The 15,941-nt window shown below is 44.2% G+C and overlaps 1 protein-coding gene across 1 annotated transcript in view; it reads right to left on the bottom strand.

Moving 5' to 3' along the window:
* Nucleotides 1–15,941, bottom strand: part of LOC119396510 (neurofilament heavy polypeptide) — an 84,638-nt gene that overhangs the window by 12,381 nt on the left and 56,316 nt on the right. Inside the window, exons 9-16 of the mRNA XM_049416604.1 lie at nt 15,275–15,483; nt 14,626–14,721; nt 12,163–12,233; nt 11,615–11,689; nt 7,696–7,815; nt 3,721–3,912; nt 2,933–3,127; nt 1,472–1,633 (exon numbers count right to left, since the gene is read on the bottom strand). Of these exons, the coding sequence (XP_049272561.1) occupies nt 1,472–1,633; nt 2,933–3,127; nt 3,721–3,912; nt 7,696–7,815; nt 11,615–11,689; nt 12,163–12,233; nt 14,626–14,721; nt 15,275–15,483 (1,120 nt within the window). The remainder of the gene's footprint in view (nt 1–1,471; nt 1,634–2,932; nt 3,128–3,720; nt 3,913–7,695; nt 7,816–11,614; nt 11,690–12,162; nt 12,234–14,625; nt 14,722–15,274; nt 15,484–15,941) is intronic.

Consider the following 15,941-nt stretch of genomic DNA (forward strand, 5'->3'; position numbering starts at 1 on the left):
GCAATACCGATTTTGGTGCATATCAAGCCAGCGAACCGGCCGCGAGAGCATCATGAGCATGGTATGTAAATCATGCCTTACATGACATGCATACCATTATTTTCATGTTACCGCAGGGTATTTATGTTCGCCATACAGTCACGTCACGGAATACCGATTTTGGTGCATATCAAGCAAGCGAACCGGCCGCGAGAGCATCAGTCATTATTTTCATGCTACCACCTGTTATTTGGGTTCGTCATACAGTCACGTCAGGCAGTACCAATGTGTAGCAGTCAGTTTTCATAGCGCGCTGATCATTATATGTGAGCCCAAAGGCGTCAATTTTACGCCAAACATAATAAAATGTTATTGTGCATGAACCTCCTGCGACAACCACGCGAAACAAGCTGCACTAGTGCACGGTAGGCGCAAACATTCCCCGAAACATTCGCGAATTCTCAATGAAGCGCTTACCTCACAATGCGGGTATCAGTCGTGGGAACAAATTTTTTCCGCCTAATTCTGTGCAGCCACACAGACCGTCGGTAGGCATCATTTCTACCGCCGGGAATGGCAAAGAGGGCCTTACGCGGGCATTCTTCGATGCCTCGATAGGCTTTCAATGAAGTCTCAAAACGCTACGGGATGTTGTAATGTTGCTGCACGCTTTCCTGAGCCTATAAAAACAATCGCCCTCCAAAGCGCCGTGCGTCTGCGGCCGGGAGACACTAGCGAGGAGAGCGAGCTGGACCATTTTATGTGGCGAAGCCGCCGAAAGGGCGCGGCGGCGAAGAGAAAAGGAACGCGGTACTTTTCCCGTTACAGTGACTTTATCTTGCCCAAGTTCGACCGTAACGAAGCTTGAAAGGCAGCTTTGCCGCAATACGAGAGTGTAATGAGGTGAAGCATATTAAAAATCTGAAGGGGTCACTTTCAACCGGACGTTGATTGCATTTGTCTTTGAGAAGTTCGAATAGTTCAAATAGTTCGAATAGTAAAATTTCAGTGCGAATCGAATCAAATAGCAAACACTATTCGAAAAATATTCGAAATTTCGAATATTCGCACACCCCTAAAATTTACACTAAGGTGTGCACATCTTGTCATACATGAGCACATATAGTGAACAAAAGCATTTCAAAGTACAAGAAGATTTCATTAACTCATTAAATTCCCAGTTAAACTTTCCTAGCTGGGACACTGCACTTGCAAGGCCTTACACCATAGGCTTTTTGAGCACTGTATTCCTGGCACTTGCATTTTTTCAGCTCCTGCATTAATTTACTGTGGTCCCACGAAAGATGCATCAATGAGCTTACTGTAATTGAACACATGAATGACTACAATTTCGAAATATGCTTGTGGACTCTAATGTAAATCTCTACACTTTTTTGCTGACTTCTTGCGGTAATGACAGATGACAACTTGAAGACAGCATGAAAATCTCCACGATAACCACAAGATCCCAAGCAACTGCGGTCATCCTTACCAGCTGGTGATTGGCCATCAGTCCACTCGAGGCCCCGGCCAGTATCCAGAGGAACCGTCCAAGTTTCTGGGTCGGGTGACTTCACCCCGGTCACCTCCTCTGGTGACTTGACTGTAGTCAACGGCACAGGCCCAGATTGAGGTTCTGGCAGTGGCGATGGGCCTGAAAAAAAGTCATTCAGAAGTCACCAGTGTTAGCCTCACTTTCATAGGCGAAAACGATGACGAGTGTTAGTTTGCCAGCAAACTTTTTAGCGTCTGCATCATTACCGGTCTACCAGAAGTGTGAATGTGAGCGGACGTATCGGTGGCACTATCCTGCAGTGCCTGCAGTGCAGAGATCAACAAAGCCAACACATAACTGTTGCTTCAATAACTGAGTGTATCCTCCACTTCTGGCACAATTTTTGGCAATGACTCAATTGTGAATGCATAGCTCTTCTAAAAGCTTTTACAGCAAGAACACTTTTCAAACACACACAAAAAAACTGTATATTTTGCGGTTAGATGAAGCTTCACACGATGTCACTACTATCATCCGACTACCCAACATTAAGCAAAACCCACTGCGCATACTGGAATACCGGACACACTAAAACTCTATATGTTCTCCAGGCAGTGTCGCCATGCCCATAGCATAATACAGTAAAAGCTCATTATTTCAAACTCGAACGGAACTATAAAATTGTTCGAATTAAGCAGAGTTTGAATTAGCGGGCGGGCGCTAGAATGAACTGACATTGCGCCACATAGCGTGGGCAGAACCAAAGAAGCCGCCTCCGGACTCGTCATCGCGAATTAAGCGCTACTACACGTTTGTGGAAGGTGATTTTGTAAATTAAGTTCATGGAGCTGTAACAGCGAACAGAATTAATTTACTGTTCAGTGATACGCGAGAAACAAGCACCAACATGCATTCAGCCTTAATGTCGAAATATGTGATGCTATTTAGGCTCCAAAACACGTTTATTTACATGGCAGAGTTAACGCAATCAAAATTAAAAGTAATCAGTAATTTGCATTTGCTTGCGTTGCTGCTGTCGCGACTCCATGAGCATTGTTTGAAACTTGCTCAAAAGCTCCAGCGCAGCGTCCGAAGTCTAAGAGACCACGAAACACAAGAAAAAGCTGAATATTTCTACTGTTTCTGCTGGCAGCCTAGAACTTATATTTCCGGCCGGTTTGAAAACGCACGAACATGTAATGTGCAGTTCGCCCGAATACATTCACAATTGCTGAGAAATTCAAAATCTTTCTCCAAACTAGTGGTCTCTAAACTTTTGATGCCGACTGTTCATAGGACACCTTTAGTGCATTCTCTATTACCACCTGAAGCAGGCTGCAGCTGGCCAGGGTGGAAAGTGCATGTGCGCGCGCATACACCACGCACACACCACGCACACATGCATGCCACTGTGTTCATTCTTACTGCAATAGAGCAAGCTAATGCTATACTACATACTGGCCATGTCGGCTGAAGCCAGGGCCGAAGAGCTGGCACTGGAGCCATTCATGGGCGGCAGGCTGCTGGGGCGCACTGCATCCGACTTGCGCTCCGAGCCAGACCCGGGAGTGGCTGCCTCCACACTCTCGGCCGGTGTCGTTGCCGGGGGCACCAGCACACCTTCCTCGCCACCGCCAGCATCCTCTGCCTTGCCTGCAATACCACCAAACATGGGCATCACCGCATCTTATCTTTGGTGATGAGAACCGCAACATCGCTTTTTGTACCGGTGGTCCCTTAGTAGCATGCATTTATCAAGACTGAATATAAACACATTTACAAAGATGACATGCCGTCTCATTGCCACTGAGTTCTGAAATTTTTAGTGGCAGATGTCTCACATGAGACTCTCAAAAAATAAAATAAAATAAAATAATAATAATAAATAGAAGAAACAAAGTGTCCATATCATCTTCACATTACATTGCCCTGTACATGCTATACCAACAAGCTAAAACTTCAAGGCATCCAAGGAAAAGTCAAGGTTGTGGATACTGCAGCGGAAGTTCAAAAAGAAAAATTGAAGAGCACTGGCCTAAAATATAAGAGGAGCTACATCAGCGAGTGATCAATGAAAAATTAATACCACAGTCATCAAGAGGCAAGATGCATTGCCTCAGCAAGTCGTACGACACCATCGATAGCAGGTAACTGGTAGTTAAATGGTAACAGTCTTTAAGAAAGAATGCAAAGGAGAACTTATGACAATTGCTTGCCCCATAAGATCTTGTTTTTAGAGGTTGTACCTATCCCGTCCTGCTCCTTGCCAGCCGCTCCCTCGTCCTCCGGCTTGCCCTGAGGCTTGAGCCATATCTTGCCGTCTTGCTCATTGACGGCGGCCGACGCTGGCCGGACCACAGCCCGGGGTTTCGCAGCAGGGGGTGCTGCACTCTCTTGCAGTGGACGCCGAGGTCTTGAAGTCCCTAAAGAAGCAATTCATACATTTAGTATTTCAAGGGTACTGCCATGGCTTTTCTGATGTAAAACCCTCTTCTAATATGGAATGAACTGCAAATTCTTCATCACTCGATGATGTCACAGTTCTCATGCACTGATAATCAATTACCATTAGTCTGTATTAGGCAAACCTAAAACATTCCTCACATTATGTATGAGGTTTCTCACAAAAATTTGTGCAGTAGGTCAGCATGAAAGTTGCAGAGGATGCAGTGGTGTTTTTCTTGCTCTTTCCACTGGATGTAGTAGTAGTAGAAAACTCAATGGAGAAACCCCGATGCAAAACTAAGATGAACTTCCACCTCATGCGATTATGAATACACTGCTTGTGTGCATTCTCCTGTGCTCAGACCATTGAATGACACTTATACAAGTGAAAAAGCAATCCGTTTGTAAGGAAGTCACCTGTTCACTGAATTTCGGCTTAAAATTTGGAGGTGAGAAAGGTTTGAACCACGGTGTTAGAATAGTTTAGATGGAGCGACGGCGCGTTGGAATGAGGAGAAATCGGGAACCTCTTTCCCTTTCTTGCCGAAAGGAGGCGCGCGCGGGACGGTGGCCGCCTGGCTATACCCAGTGCAAACCTGGCGCTTCTAACATTCGGTGTTTTAGCGTGTTTAGCGATATCGCAAGGCCCTGTGAGGATTGTGTGGTATTGTAACATCACATAAGTGAAATATAAAGACTTAGTAGTGTTTTATGCATGACGGTTCGGCATGCGGCTTGAAGCTCATAAACACCACCTTTGGCCTCGGCAACACCGTGGCCTTGGCGATCGTGCCTGCATTTTGTCTGCAAAAGTAAATCTGCAGTTGCGTGACGCGTGTTGAAATCACTCTTCATTTGCCCTCGAAAGATTAATTGATGTATTTGCGGTCAGCAACATATAAAGAGCAGGTATCATGCGTAAGGGGCATTTCGCATATGAGATCAAGTGACCCTAGAGAATCTTTTACTACGACAGCAAAGGTACTTTTACTACGAACTGCTTATTTGCAAATTCCGTAAACATTTGCGAGAACACGAATGCTTTAATATAATGGAATAGAATAACTCTATTTAGGTCCTTCGGGGCGTACACTAGCACGTGATGTGCCGCTTCCACGTCGGAAAATACAGCATTGAAAGAGAATGCAATAAAGCGGGCGACAGCTTGTGGCCGATGGCTACGAAGCCGCTCTTTGATATATTCAAAATAAATAGACTGCAAGATATATACATTATGGTGCGCCAAGAATTTTATCACAATATTGGCACGATCTACGAATTTTACATACTTTTGCATGAAAAAGCTGCTTTAGCTCGAGTATTGTATGGTGTGGCTAAATGATACGAAAGAATGTAGAATGGTACTCAAGAGAGTTGGTGGTTGTAAAACGAGAAAACACTATCCTTCGGAGCAGCGAAAAGGGAAACTTTCTCGTGCACGATTTGTAGCCCGAGTTGGCACAAAGTGCTTCTTGCCCACCTGGACAATATAAGTTGTGTAAATAAGGACACGATGAACAAGGATAAGCTATTTCAAATAGGCTAGCATTTGGGTGGCAGGCGTTTCGAGTGGCAAACGTATGTGCATGAATGGGGCCTCGTCTGGTTTGGCGTGTTAGTTTAACTGGTCAGACAGTGACGTCATGGAATATGGTATCACTCTCAATTCCTGTCATTCCCGAAAGAAGAAACTGGAAAGCAAATGGTTAGGACGTGGAAAGGGAACGAGCACGATCATTTCACGTTTGTGCACCCAGAGCAGGGCACAAAGTTCTACTTCTGCTACTGCAACAAACAGCATGTCTGTGACGAATAACGGGAGGCACAATCAGAATGGCACATGGTGAGTCAGGATGGATCGGTCGTTAAACGGACGTTAACCTTCATTACCACACGCCAGCCAGCACATGTAAACATTGCAAAGATGCCTGCTTGAATCCATCCGATATGGTGCATGCACAACGACAACCCTTGAGAGGAATTTCTAACCTGCCATTGTCAGATGTGTTGCTTGCTTCCGACAACCATCATTCATTAAAACGTCACCCCCCCCCCCCCCTCGCCGCCGCTTTCTTTTTCAGGGAATACCTCTTTCTTTTTGACTAACCTAGTCCGGGTCCGCCACGGTAGATCAGTGGCTAAGGTGTTCGGCTGATGACCCGAAGGTCGCTGGTTCCATCCCGGCCGTGGCGGTCTCATTTCAGTGGAGGCGAAATGGTAGAGGCCTGTGTACTGTGCGATGTCAGTGCACGTTAAAGAATACCAGATGGTCGAAATTTCCGGAGCCCTCCACTACGGCGTCTCTCATAATCATATCATGGTTTTGGGACGTAAAACACCAGATATTATTAACCCAGTTCGTCACGGCGGCCTCACCCAATTTGCCACGGTGGCCTTATTTTTGCACCAGATAAAATATTTTTGAAATTTGTGTTCACCTGTAAACTCATTATCGCTGTTCGCAGAAGCTATATTTCCTATGTGTTTCTGTGTGTTGGTTGCCGCCACTGAATTTTATTGATGTTGTTCATTTACTTTCAAATCAGAGTAATACGTGCGGTTACCCTGATAAAAAACGAACGGCCAGCAACTGAAGAGTTGTCGCAAATGCAGCTTTGTAAGCGACGCGGTCCATGTTGAAGCGGTTGACCTGAAGCCTCGATACACCCAGCGCAGCCTGTCGGAAAAAATGCGAAGCGCGTCTCCGTGTTCAGCGGGGAGGCTGCGCGTCGGTACACCTAACCTATTCTACCACCGTGGTTTGAACTAAGATGGTGCCACTGCTGGGAAAAGGTTGCAACGAAAAGAATGCTATGTTGACGGGAAACCTGCAGAAAACAGCGATGACTTCTAGCAAAGAGTCGTCGACGAAGCTTGTTCACGGATACAACCTCAAGCTGAAGACAGAGAGCAAAGATTAGGAGGCAAAGAATTGTAATAAAAATGAGCCATGGCCATGAAAAATGCACATAAAATTGAACAAAAGATGTACAAAAGACTTGTTATGTTGGCTTGTTGACTACTAGGTTCTGAAATTTATGTGAGATCGTATGCACCATCTGTTGCCGAATTTGTTGAAAGGAGTTGCTGGATTCTGCACATCAATAATGCCCCTACACATTCCGCATTGAAGTGTGTGAGTTTTCAGCACACAATTCCATCACTGCCAGAGGACCTTGCCTATCCCTTGAACTTTTAGATTTTTTCTTCGTTTTCAAAGAGAAAATTGGTCCGAGTGTGGCATTTTGAGGATGTGACGACCAATTGAAAATGAAGTGATTAGCAGAAGAGAACTTCCACGGGAGTTTCCAGCAGTGGAAGAAAAGGTGGGACCAGTTCATTGTATTTAATATGGAGCATATTAGAAGGTGATTGCATTAATCTGAAAATAAATGAAATGAGTTTTATTTAAAAAGAATTTGTAACCAACTTACTGAAAAACCAAAAAGACGCGTACCATCAAGGAAAAAAGTAAGGACAGGACAGAAAGGGCGTCCTTTCTGTCCTGTCCTTACTTTTTTCCTTGATGGTACGCGTCTTTTTGGTTTTTCAGTAAGCATGTACCAACTAGCCCAACAAAAAGTTCTATTATGTAACCAACTTATTTGGACCTGCCTTGAACGCGACTTTCTCGAAACCAATTTTGAGAAGGTGGCTAAAAGAACACATATTGCCAGCTGAAGTATAAACCAAACTGTTTTTGTCAAATGACTTAAAGGTTCTGGCTGCCTTTATCTGCGAGATAAGCTGTCATTCTTTGTGCCCGCAGTACTTGCCTGTCTTCTTATCATCTTTCTTGTCAGCCTCGGCCAATGGCGTGCGCCTTTGCGGTGGTGATGAAGCAGCTCTGGCTCGTGACGAAACAGTTGTCTTTGCTCCATCTTCATCATGCTTTGCTGCATGTCAAAATGAATACAAATTCTCTTAAGGGGAGACACGGGTATGGGAGGCCGAAAATTTTCTGAAAAACCGATTTTTTGAAGTATTTTTTTTCATAATCATTAAGTTCTAAGGAAGCTGCTCCTAAAATACTATAGCCCTGTAATGCGTATTTGTCGAGTTTTTGGGCCGCAAAGTCAGTTTGATGACCATTTTCGCTTCCGAAACCACCTCAAAAACGGTCGTATTCAACGCCGCAGCGCGCGAGAACCGCGCCAAGTAGTGCGGCCATTTTGGTCTCATTTTAAAGACGCATTTTTCTATTATCTGTTCCTAGCAGAAGAACGTTTTTCGTCTAGTAACAACGCAGCTATCACGCATAAAGAAAAACCAAATACTCGCACATCATTGGTGTGTTTTTGTCACGTGGGGCAGTTCCTGGTTTCCTATTGGACGCGAAGGGATTCGTCTGCTAGACAGCGGCGTGCAAGCCGCCATTTTGCGTAGAGGCCTAACAACGGCTGTGATTTCGGTGCAATAGCAGGCGGTCATCGGAAGTTCCGGAGTGCTCATGCGTTCGGAAAACGGCGGAAACGGCGTTCGAGAGCCCGCACCTTATCACCAGTGAGACCTTCTGCCACCGAGAACTCGGAAGAAGCAGGCTGTGCCAGCGCTACCACCGCCGTGGCACCCGCGATCGCGGACGCGATAGCCGCGTCCCATGATCACACGAGAGCTGTGCGCGTCGACACTCCCCTGGTTTCCGACGCTCAAAAAGTGGCCCTCGAGTGTCGTGCGAGTGATGTTCTGCAAGACCTTTCATCGAAGTCTGCCACACAACGCAAGCGGTCTTTTTTCCGAGACTTGGATGGAGCCGCAACGTCAGGTACGCCGTTCACCGTCGTTAGCTTAGAGTTGGTGAACGAACTTCTTCAGTGTATGAAGTGCGGTGTGTGTGGCGGGCCTGGCAGAATCTCCAAGGAAGACCGCGAATATGGCATCACCGCGAAACTTGTTCTCACATGTGACGAGTGCGGCAAACTGAAGACCGTATGGAGCTCGCCGAGAGCAGGGGGGGACACAGCGCACGGCCCTTTTGAAATTAACGTGCTCGCGGTTCGCGCGGCAATGAGCACAGGAAACGGACAAACCGCGCTCAATGATATTTTTTCCGCCCTAAATATTTCACGGAGAGGCCTACACACCAAGACATACCAGGATTATGTGAAATTGAAAATGAACCCTGCCGCGCGGAAGGCTGCCGCGTACGTTATTAAGGAACTGCGCGAGCACCGTGAAAACGGTGTATTCCGAACTTAACTTTGGAAATCCTGGTAACATCGCCGTTTCCTTTGATGGGACTTGGCTGACCAGGGGCCACTCATCCCATATTTGTGTAGGGACCGTGATTGAACTATTCACGGGTTATGTGCTCGACTTCGTCGTCCTGTCAAACTTCTGTTTGGGCTGCCAGCTAGGGCCGAAGGAGGACAACCCAAGGTATGCTGAGTGGCTAGCTGGCCACACTTGCCAAAAGAATACCTCCAGTAAGCCAGGACAAATGGAGGTGGAAGCAGCACAAATTTTATTTGGCCGCTCATTGGAGAGACATGGGCTCCGCTACACAACCATGTTGTGTGATGGAGACAGCCGGGCCTTCAACAGTCTGCAGGAGGCACAGGTATATGGCTTCGTGCCAATAGAAAAAGAGGACTGTGTCAACCATGTGCATAAGCGCGTGGGTACAGCTCTTCGAAACCTCCTGCAAAAACAAAGAGCCGAAGGAAAGCCAAGCCTTGGCGGCAAGGGCAAATTGACAGGCGAGCTGGTCACGAAGCTCACTTCATATTATGGATGGGCTTTACAAAGTAACCAAGGAAACATAGAGGCCACGCATAATGCTGTCTGGGCAACCTTTTATCACGTAGCATCTACTGATGCAAGCCCTCAGCACTCTCATTGCCCAACTGGTGAAGAGTCATGGTGCAAGTACAACAGGGCTGTTGCCAAGCAGGAGACTTCTCCAAAGCATCGCTACAACCTGCCGGAGTATGTGGTTGATGCCTTGCGGCCTGTTTACACGCGCCTCTCTGACAAGAAATTGCTGGAGCGTTGTCAGCGAGGCAAAACGCAGAACCCAAACGAGAGCCTGCACTCCGTCATCTGGTCGCTCGTGTCCAAGAACAAACACGCGTCCCTTTTCACTGTTGAAGCTGCTGTGGCCTAAGCCGTCGCAAGGTTCAACGCTGGCAAAGGGAGAGCAGATGCCGCCATATTGAAAGAGCTGCACCTGCAGCAGAGTGTTGTGGCCGCTGAAAGATGCTCAGAAAAGGACAGTCGCCGACTAGTGGCATCAGAGAGGAAGCATGAGCATGCTGAAAACTTCAAGCATGCCATGAAAAGAAAGCGCACCAAGGAGAATGATGATGACTACATTCCTGGTGGCTTCTAACATGGTTAATACACAGATTCACACCTTTTCTTGTTGAATATAAATGCTCAGCATGTTCCTAAACTTCTTTTGTCGTTTTCTCAAAACAACATTTTTCATCACACCCTAAGCCATTGCCCACAGTATCTTTTGATGTAGCGGTCGGATTTTGATAATTCTTGCAGCATTTGAAAGCTTATACATTGATTAGTGCAACAAAACCAAAAAAATGTGATATTTTTATTTAGAACAGGGATTTAATTAGCAACAAAGTTAGGCAACAGTTTCAGATTTCTGATGAGTATACTTGTTAAGGCCATAACTCTGGTATCAATGAAGCTAAAAATAAAATTATGGTTTTGTTGCACTCCCTGGCCTTCAGATAATGCTGTCATGTCAAATTTGTAATAATATTTTATGAGGAAGATGTTAAATGGCTGGGCAGAATGCAAGTTTATGTAAAAGTGAATATTTAAAAATCTAAAAGTGATAGCAAAAAACTAATTGCATATTTGTTTTCAGCTGTAAAAATACATATTGTATTAAAATTTCAGCTGAAAATACTGAAAATTAAAAAAAAAAAATTTTCGGACCAGTGTTTCCCCTTAAGCATTGCACTTCAAACCACAGCTCTACACGTAACTATTGCTAAAAGTGATATTACAGTTCTTTCAAATCCCAATTAAATAAAAGCTTCGACAACATGTTTTTACACCAAGTTTCACCCTTAAAAATACCCTTGAGAAAAAAAAAACAGCCTTAAGATAAAGGACTTCCTGGGGGCTTAGTTGGTGCATAATGATAAAAAGTTACTGAGTGCAAGAAAAAATGCAACACACCTGTTTTTGCCTTTTTAGCATAGCATAAAACACACAGAAGATGGAATTTTAATCTGTGCTACAATGAACTCCCGTTATGACCGACTCCGTTTAGCTGAAAAGTATTGTAAGCTGAGCAGTTCAGAAACTTTTGTTTCATCAATTGCAGATTAAGCATACTGTTATGATGCAATCATCCATAACATTTGTCTAGAAAGGAGCATGATGTGTGCACTAAATGTACTGAAATTAAATTTCTTGACAATGCAACATCACAAAGAACATAATATCTGGTTTCAAAACACCCTGTTCATTTCTTAGCTTCTTGTTATTACACCTTCATGGCCTGTTTTTCTCAAGCATTCTTATATTATCGCCCAAATTTATAAAAGGCATTAATGGGATCCGCAGTGCACAGCCTGTACACTATGACTGTGTGCTGAATGGCTGATATTCCAATGCACACGGCACATATTCCAATAAAATGCAGCACTCATCAACTATTGCTAAGTTGATATTAGTGTAAGCATCACTGTAGGAACCCTTTATAATTTCAACGCTTCGCACCTGGTGTTTTTGGTGATGTCTGTTTTTGCCGAGCTGCAGTCTTGGCTGCCGGAGAAGCCTTGCGTTGATTACCTGCTGACACATAAGATGATAACAAATGCAAAACGGCGCAAAACAGTGAGAAAAGAAATAAGTAAGGCACAGACTTATCTGGCTGCTGCTATAATACGAAGTTATGGACATTGCAGCTAAGACACAAGAAGTAAAAAAAGTAAATGTTTATGTGAAAAAAAAATATTACGCTAGTAAGACTGCAAAACTGATTTCAGTAGTAATCCAAGATGAATCGGGCGGGCTGATAGGTGGCATGGCATGACTGAGGAAAATGACAACCTGAAGTAATTTTTAAAAAAAGGAACGAATAAGTCATCGGAAAACGTGGTTCAACAAACTTATCAAGCGAGAGGACACACAATTTAAAGTGAAGTAAAATGAAGATGAATGACACAGACAACAGGCAGGCTGTGATATTCACAAAATGTAATCGCAATGCTTCCAATAAGGTCACAGAAACGAAAACAGGCAAGCTTGCTGTTCTTAAAACACACCTTCGGCCTTGACTGGAGACACTGCTTTCGTGGGGCTTTTCTTCTCGGTAGTATCGGTGGTGCGGCCAGCCCTGAACAGGAAAGCCATTTGTACTTGGTACGACGCACAATACACAAACACACATAGACATATGAAACAACAGTTCTTTATTTCTTCCAATACACAGGGCACTCAATGCATTATCTTGGTAGCTAGGTGATGTGGTGTTGGTGTGGTGTTTACCGATAAAGAAGATTAGCTACAATTGTGGCAGCTTGGGCGTGTTGATAAAACATAACCACTAAAGACACATGGGCGCTACATAGCGCTCATGTGTCTTATATGTTCCTTTCTGTCCTTGTGTGGTTGTTCGCTTAAAAGTTATTGGTCATTAGCTACAAACTGAGCAGTGGTTCTGTTCCCCGCTGTTCTATCCCCTTCAACGGCGGTGTGTACAACTGTATGCATCAACTTCGGAAGTGCGTCACGCACCGCGTGTTTCTTCAGATGGCTTGAAACGCAGTGTGCACATCCGTGCAGGCTTCCTGAGTGGACAACTAGCCGTCATTTAACTTCATTGTGCTGCGTATCACTGCAGAGGATCTCTTTGATATAGACACTACCATGTTTAACAATCGTTCGACGTGCCGCGTTCCAGGACCAATGTCAAGAGTTTTTTTTTTGCTTTGCTCGAAACAAATGGATAAAAAGAAAAAATGCATTTTGGGCCTAATATTTGATTCTTTTTATTAGAGCTGTGCGAATAGCAAAATTTTGGGTGCGAAGCGAATTCGAATAATAAAGATTGAGTGCGAGTCGAATCGAATAATTTCGAATAATTTTCGAATATTTCTCAAACATTTTTCGAATAATTCGAAGTGAAATTACAGAAAAAGTTGCAGAGAATCCCTAAGTATGTTCTTGTGAGATAGCAACATGAAAGTGTTTCTTTTCGCTAGGTTGATGAAGCGCTGGTGGGGTCATATTTCATAGTTGTCTTTCTTATCAAGAATGAGGAAATGTAGAGGCCGAATTGTATTTATGTACATGATTTGGTGCAACCAAAGTGTTGCCGACAACACTTTACACTTGATAGGCACAGATGCCATTTCCTCGGCCTCTCCTCCTCTTTCAACTTCTGTGGAAGGCCAACTGATGTGGCAGACAAGGGTGTGCTCCCTTCAAGTCTGGAGTTCCAAATCTGCCTCGTAGACGTAGATATATAAGAACATCTGAAATTTTGGATACTAAAAAGCTTCTGTGTCCTTTTTTTCGGACTTCCTGCCCAAATTTCAGGTCCAAAACAGCATTAATTGAGCCCCCAACTCTGCCACATCTTTCATCTTCATATTGGAACCAGCGTTTTCTTGAGTTAATACATTTGCGACCGTAGCGGAGCTTGAAAGGCAGCTTTACCGCAATACGGGAGTGTGATGAGGTGAAGCATATTGAAAATCCAGGGACCACTTCCAAACGGACGTTGACTCTCTCTTGGCTAAGTTCGACCGTAACGGAGCTTGAAAGGCAGCTTTGCCGCAATACGAGAGTGTAATGAGGTGAAGCATATTGAAAATCTGAAGGGGTCACTTTCAACCGGACATGTACTGCATTTGTCTTTGGGAAGTTCGAATAGTTCGAATAGTAAAATTTCAGTGCGAATCGAATCGAATAGCAAACACTATTCGAAAAATATTCGAAATTTCGAATATTCGCACACCCCTACTTTTTATGCAATGATTAAAGCTGACTGAATTCAGAATAATTAGATATTTAATCACATGCTAATCAACATTAATTACTGAAACTCACACAAAACAATACATTCCTTCATTTTCTTTCTTGGAATATAATACTGAGTACCTTAGAATTATTCCATGCGAATTTGAAGGGTTTGCAGATAGTGCATCATAATTCGTGCCTGAGGGGGCTATATCTGTGCTTGTTTTTTTTTTTTTACTTTCTAGGCAACAGGGGGTATCAACCTATAAGCGATGCCCCTGCCTTTTACCAAACACCATGCAATAAAGCGTATGTGTCAAGCACAAACTTACTTAGACAGGACGATAGATTAAACAACTTTTTTTTTTTCTGATCGGACAAAACAGCTGCTGCCCAAACAGGGCATGAAGCTTCAAACAGGCAGACAAACGATACATAAAATGTGCCGATTCAGTGTTATGAAAGACACACATCTGATCAAAACCACCGTGTTTACTAGGTGAAAGTTGAAGACAGCACTCAATATTGATTATTATAGGATTGAATTTAGTGTGTTTATATAGTTCGTATTCATTATTAGCATATATACTCAAAGCACACAGTTACAGAAAGGACATAGAAAAGAGCACTTGGGTAGTTTTGAAGAAAGGGACACAATAGTCTACTGAACGATCAAGCAAGTTTAATAATAATAATGTGCATTGCAGAATGGCATATTTCCAAGATGTAAATGGACTGACACAAATGGCATAATTGGCACTTACTCAGCATCTGTCTTCTCTCTCCTCTTAGCAGACTGAGATCGATGGATAGAAGCTGGAGCCGGTCGTTCCCGGGAAGGTGTCTTTGCAGAGGCTAGCCTACAATATTGCAAAATTTAGATCCCATGTAATGCCTTCCACCATGTGCTAAATTATCGTAGATGTAACCTTTGGGAGACAAAGATAGCGAGGTAGAGATAAAATGTAAGCAGACATGCGAGTAGAAATTTCAAGAACGTGAATTGGAGTTCGGCAAGCGACGATTTTTAATACAAGGGATACAAAGAAATCCACCTTAAAATTTGCAGATGTGTTGATTCATGTTGAAAACATGTTGTTCATAGCTTAAAAATGCACATGTTGGAGAACAGACAATATGATCAATAGGCTACCACAACCTTTCTTGGAGAGTAGCTCATACATTCCCTCTTTTCCACCTTTGCACATCTGTGCAATCTTTATGCCAATATGGATTTGTCTCGCCCTTTCTGTTGCTGCAACCATGCCCTTCAAACAGTGAGCCTTCAACAGCTTGGTCATCTTTGTCGTTCTGATGGGTTGGTGTGTTAACAGTTCTGAGTGAAGCCCTTGCCATGTAGGTTGGTTAGGTTGGTGACCGCAACGGCAACGATCGTAAATGAGGGAAACGTGCCTTGGTGTGTGTGCGAGAGCCAAGGCAGCGAGGCTTGTGCTGGAGTCCAGTTTGGCCCACAGTGTGGTCGTCCTGTGCGACGCGGTTGGCCCCGCCGTCTGTAGCGCACCGGCACGTGACCGGCTGCGGTATTCGTCGGCCATGTGCAGCCGCTCCACCACCTCCGTGTACCACTGGTTCGGGTCCACCACGGGCGGAGCATCTGACATCTGAAAGAAGTAACCAGGAAAACGTGGAGGTGTCCGTGTATAGGAATGCAGGAAACAGCACACAACTTGCTCTAAATGTAAGCTTTTGTGTGACTGACACACTTCAGAAGCAACGTAGAAATTGGGCTAGTTGGTGGTAACTGAACTTGTACATATTAACAAATGCAAAGCAACAGGACTAGCATCTGTCCTGTTTACATGTGTCTTCCTTCTGTGATTGTTGCCTTGCACTTGTTAAGATGTACAAGTTGAGATACACTCCACATTTCTTATGGGACGTGGCGACTAAACAGCCTTAGTTTGTTTGCCAGCCAATAGAATGAAGTGGACTAGTTGGTATTGCATTTTTCGTAAAAGGGATCTAGAGCGCACAATTGATGACAGGCAAACAAAGTTGTGCACGACGCACCTTCAATTATATTTTCAATGATGAAAAGAGAACGGAAATGACCAAAGTC

Source organism: Rhipicephalus sanguineus, chromosome 6 (assembly GCF_013339695.2).
Source record: "Rhipicephalus sanguineus isolate Rsan-2018 chromosome 6, BIME_Rsan_1.4, whole genome shotgun sequence".
In the NCBI taxonomy this organism is placed as follows: Eukaryota; Metazoa; Arthropoda; class Arachnida; order Ixodida; family Ixodidae; genus Rhipicephalus; species Rhipicephalus sanguineus.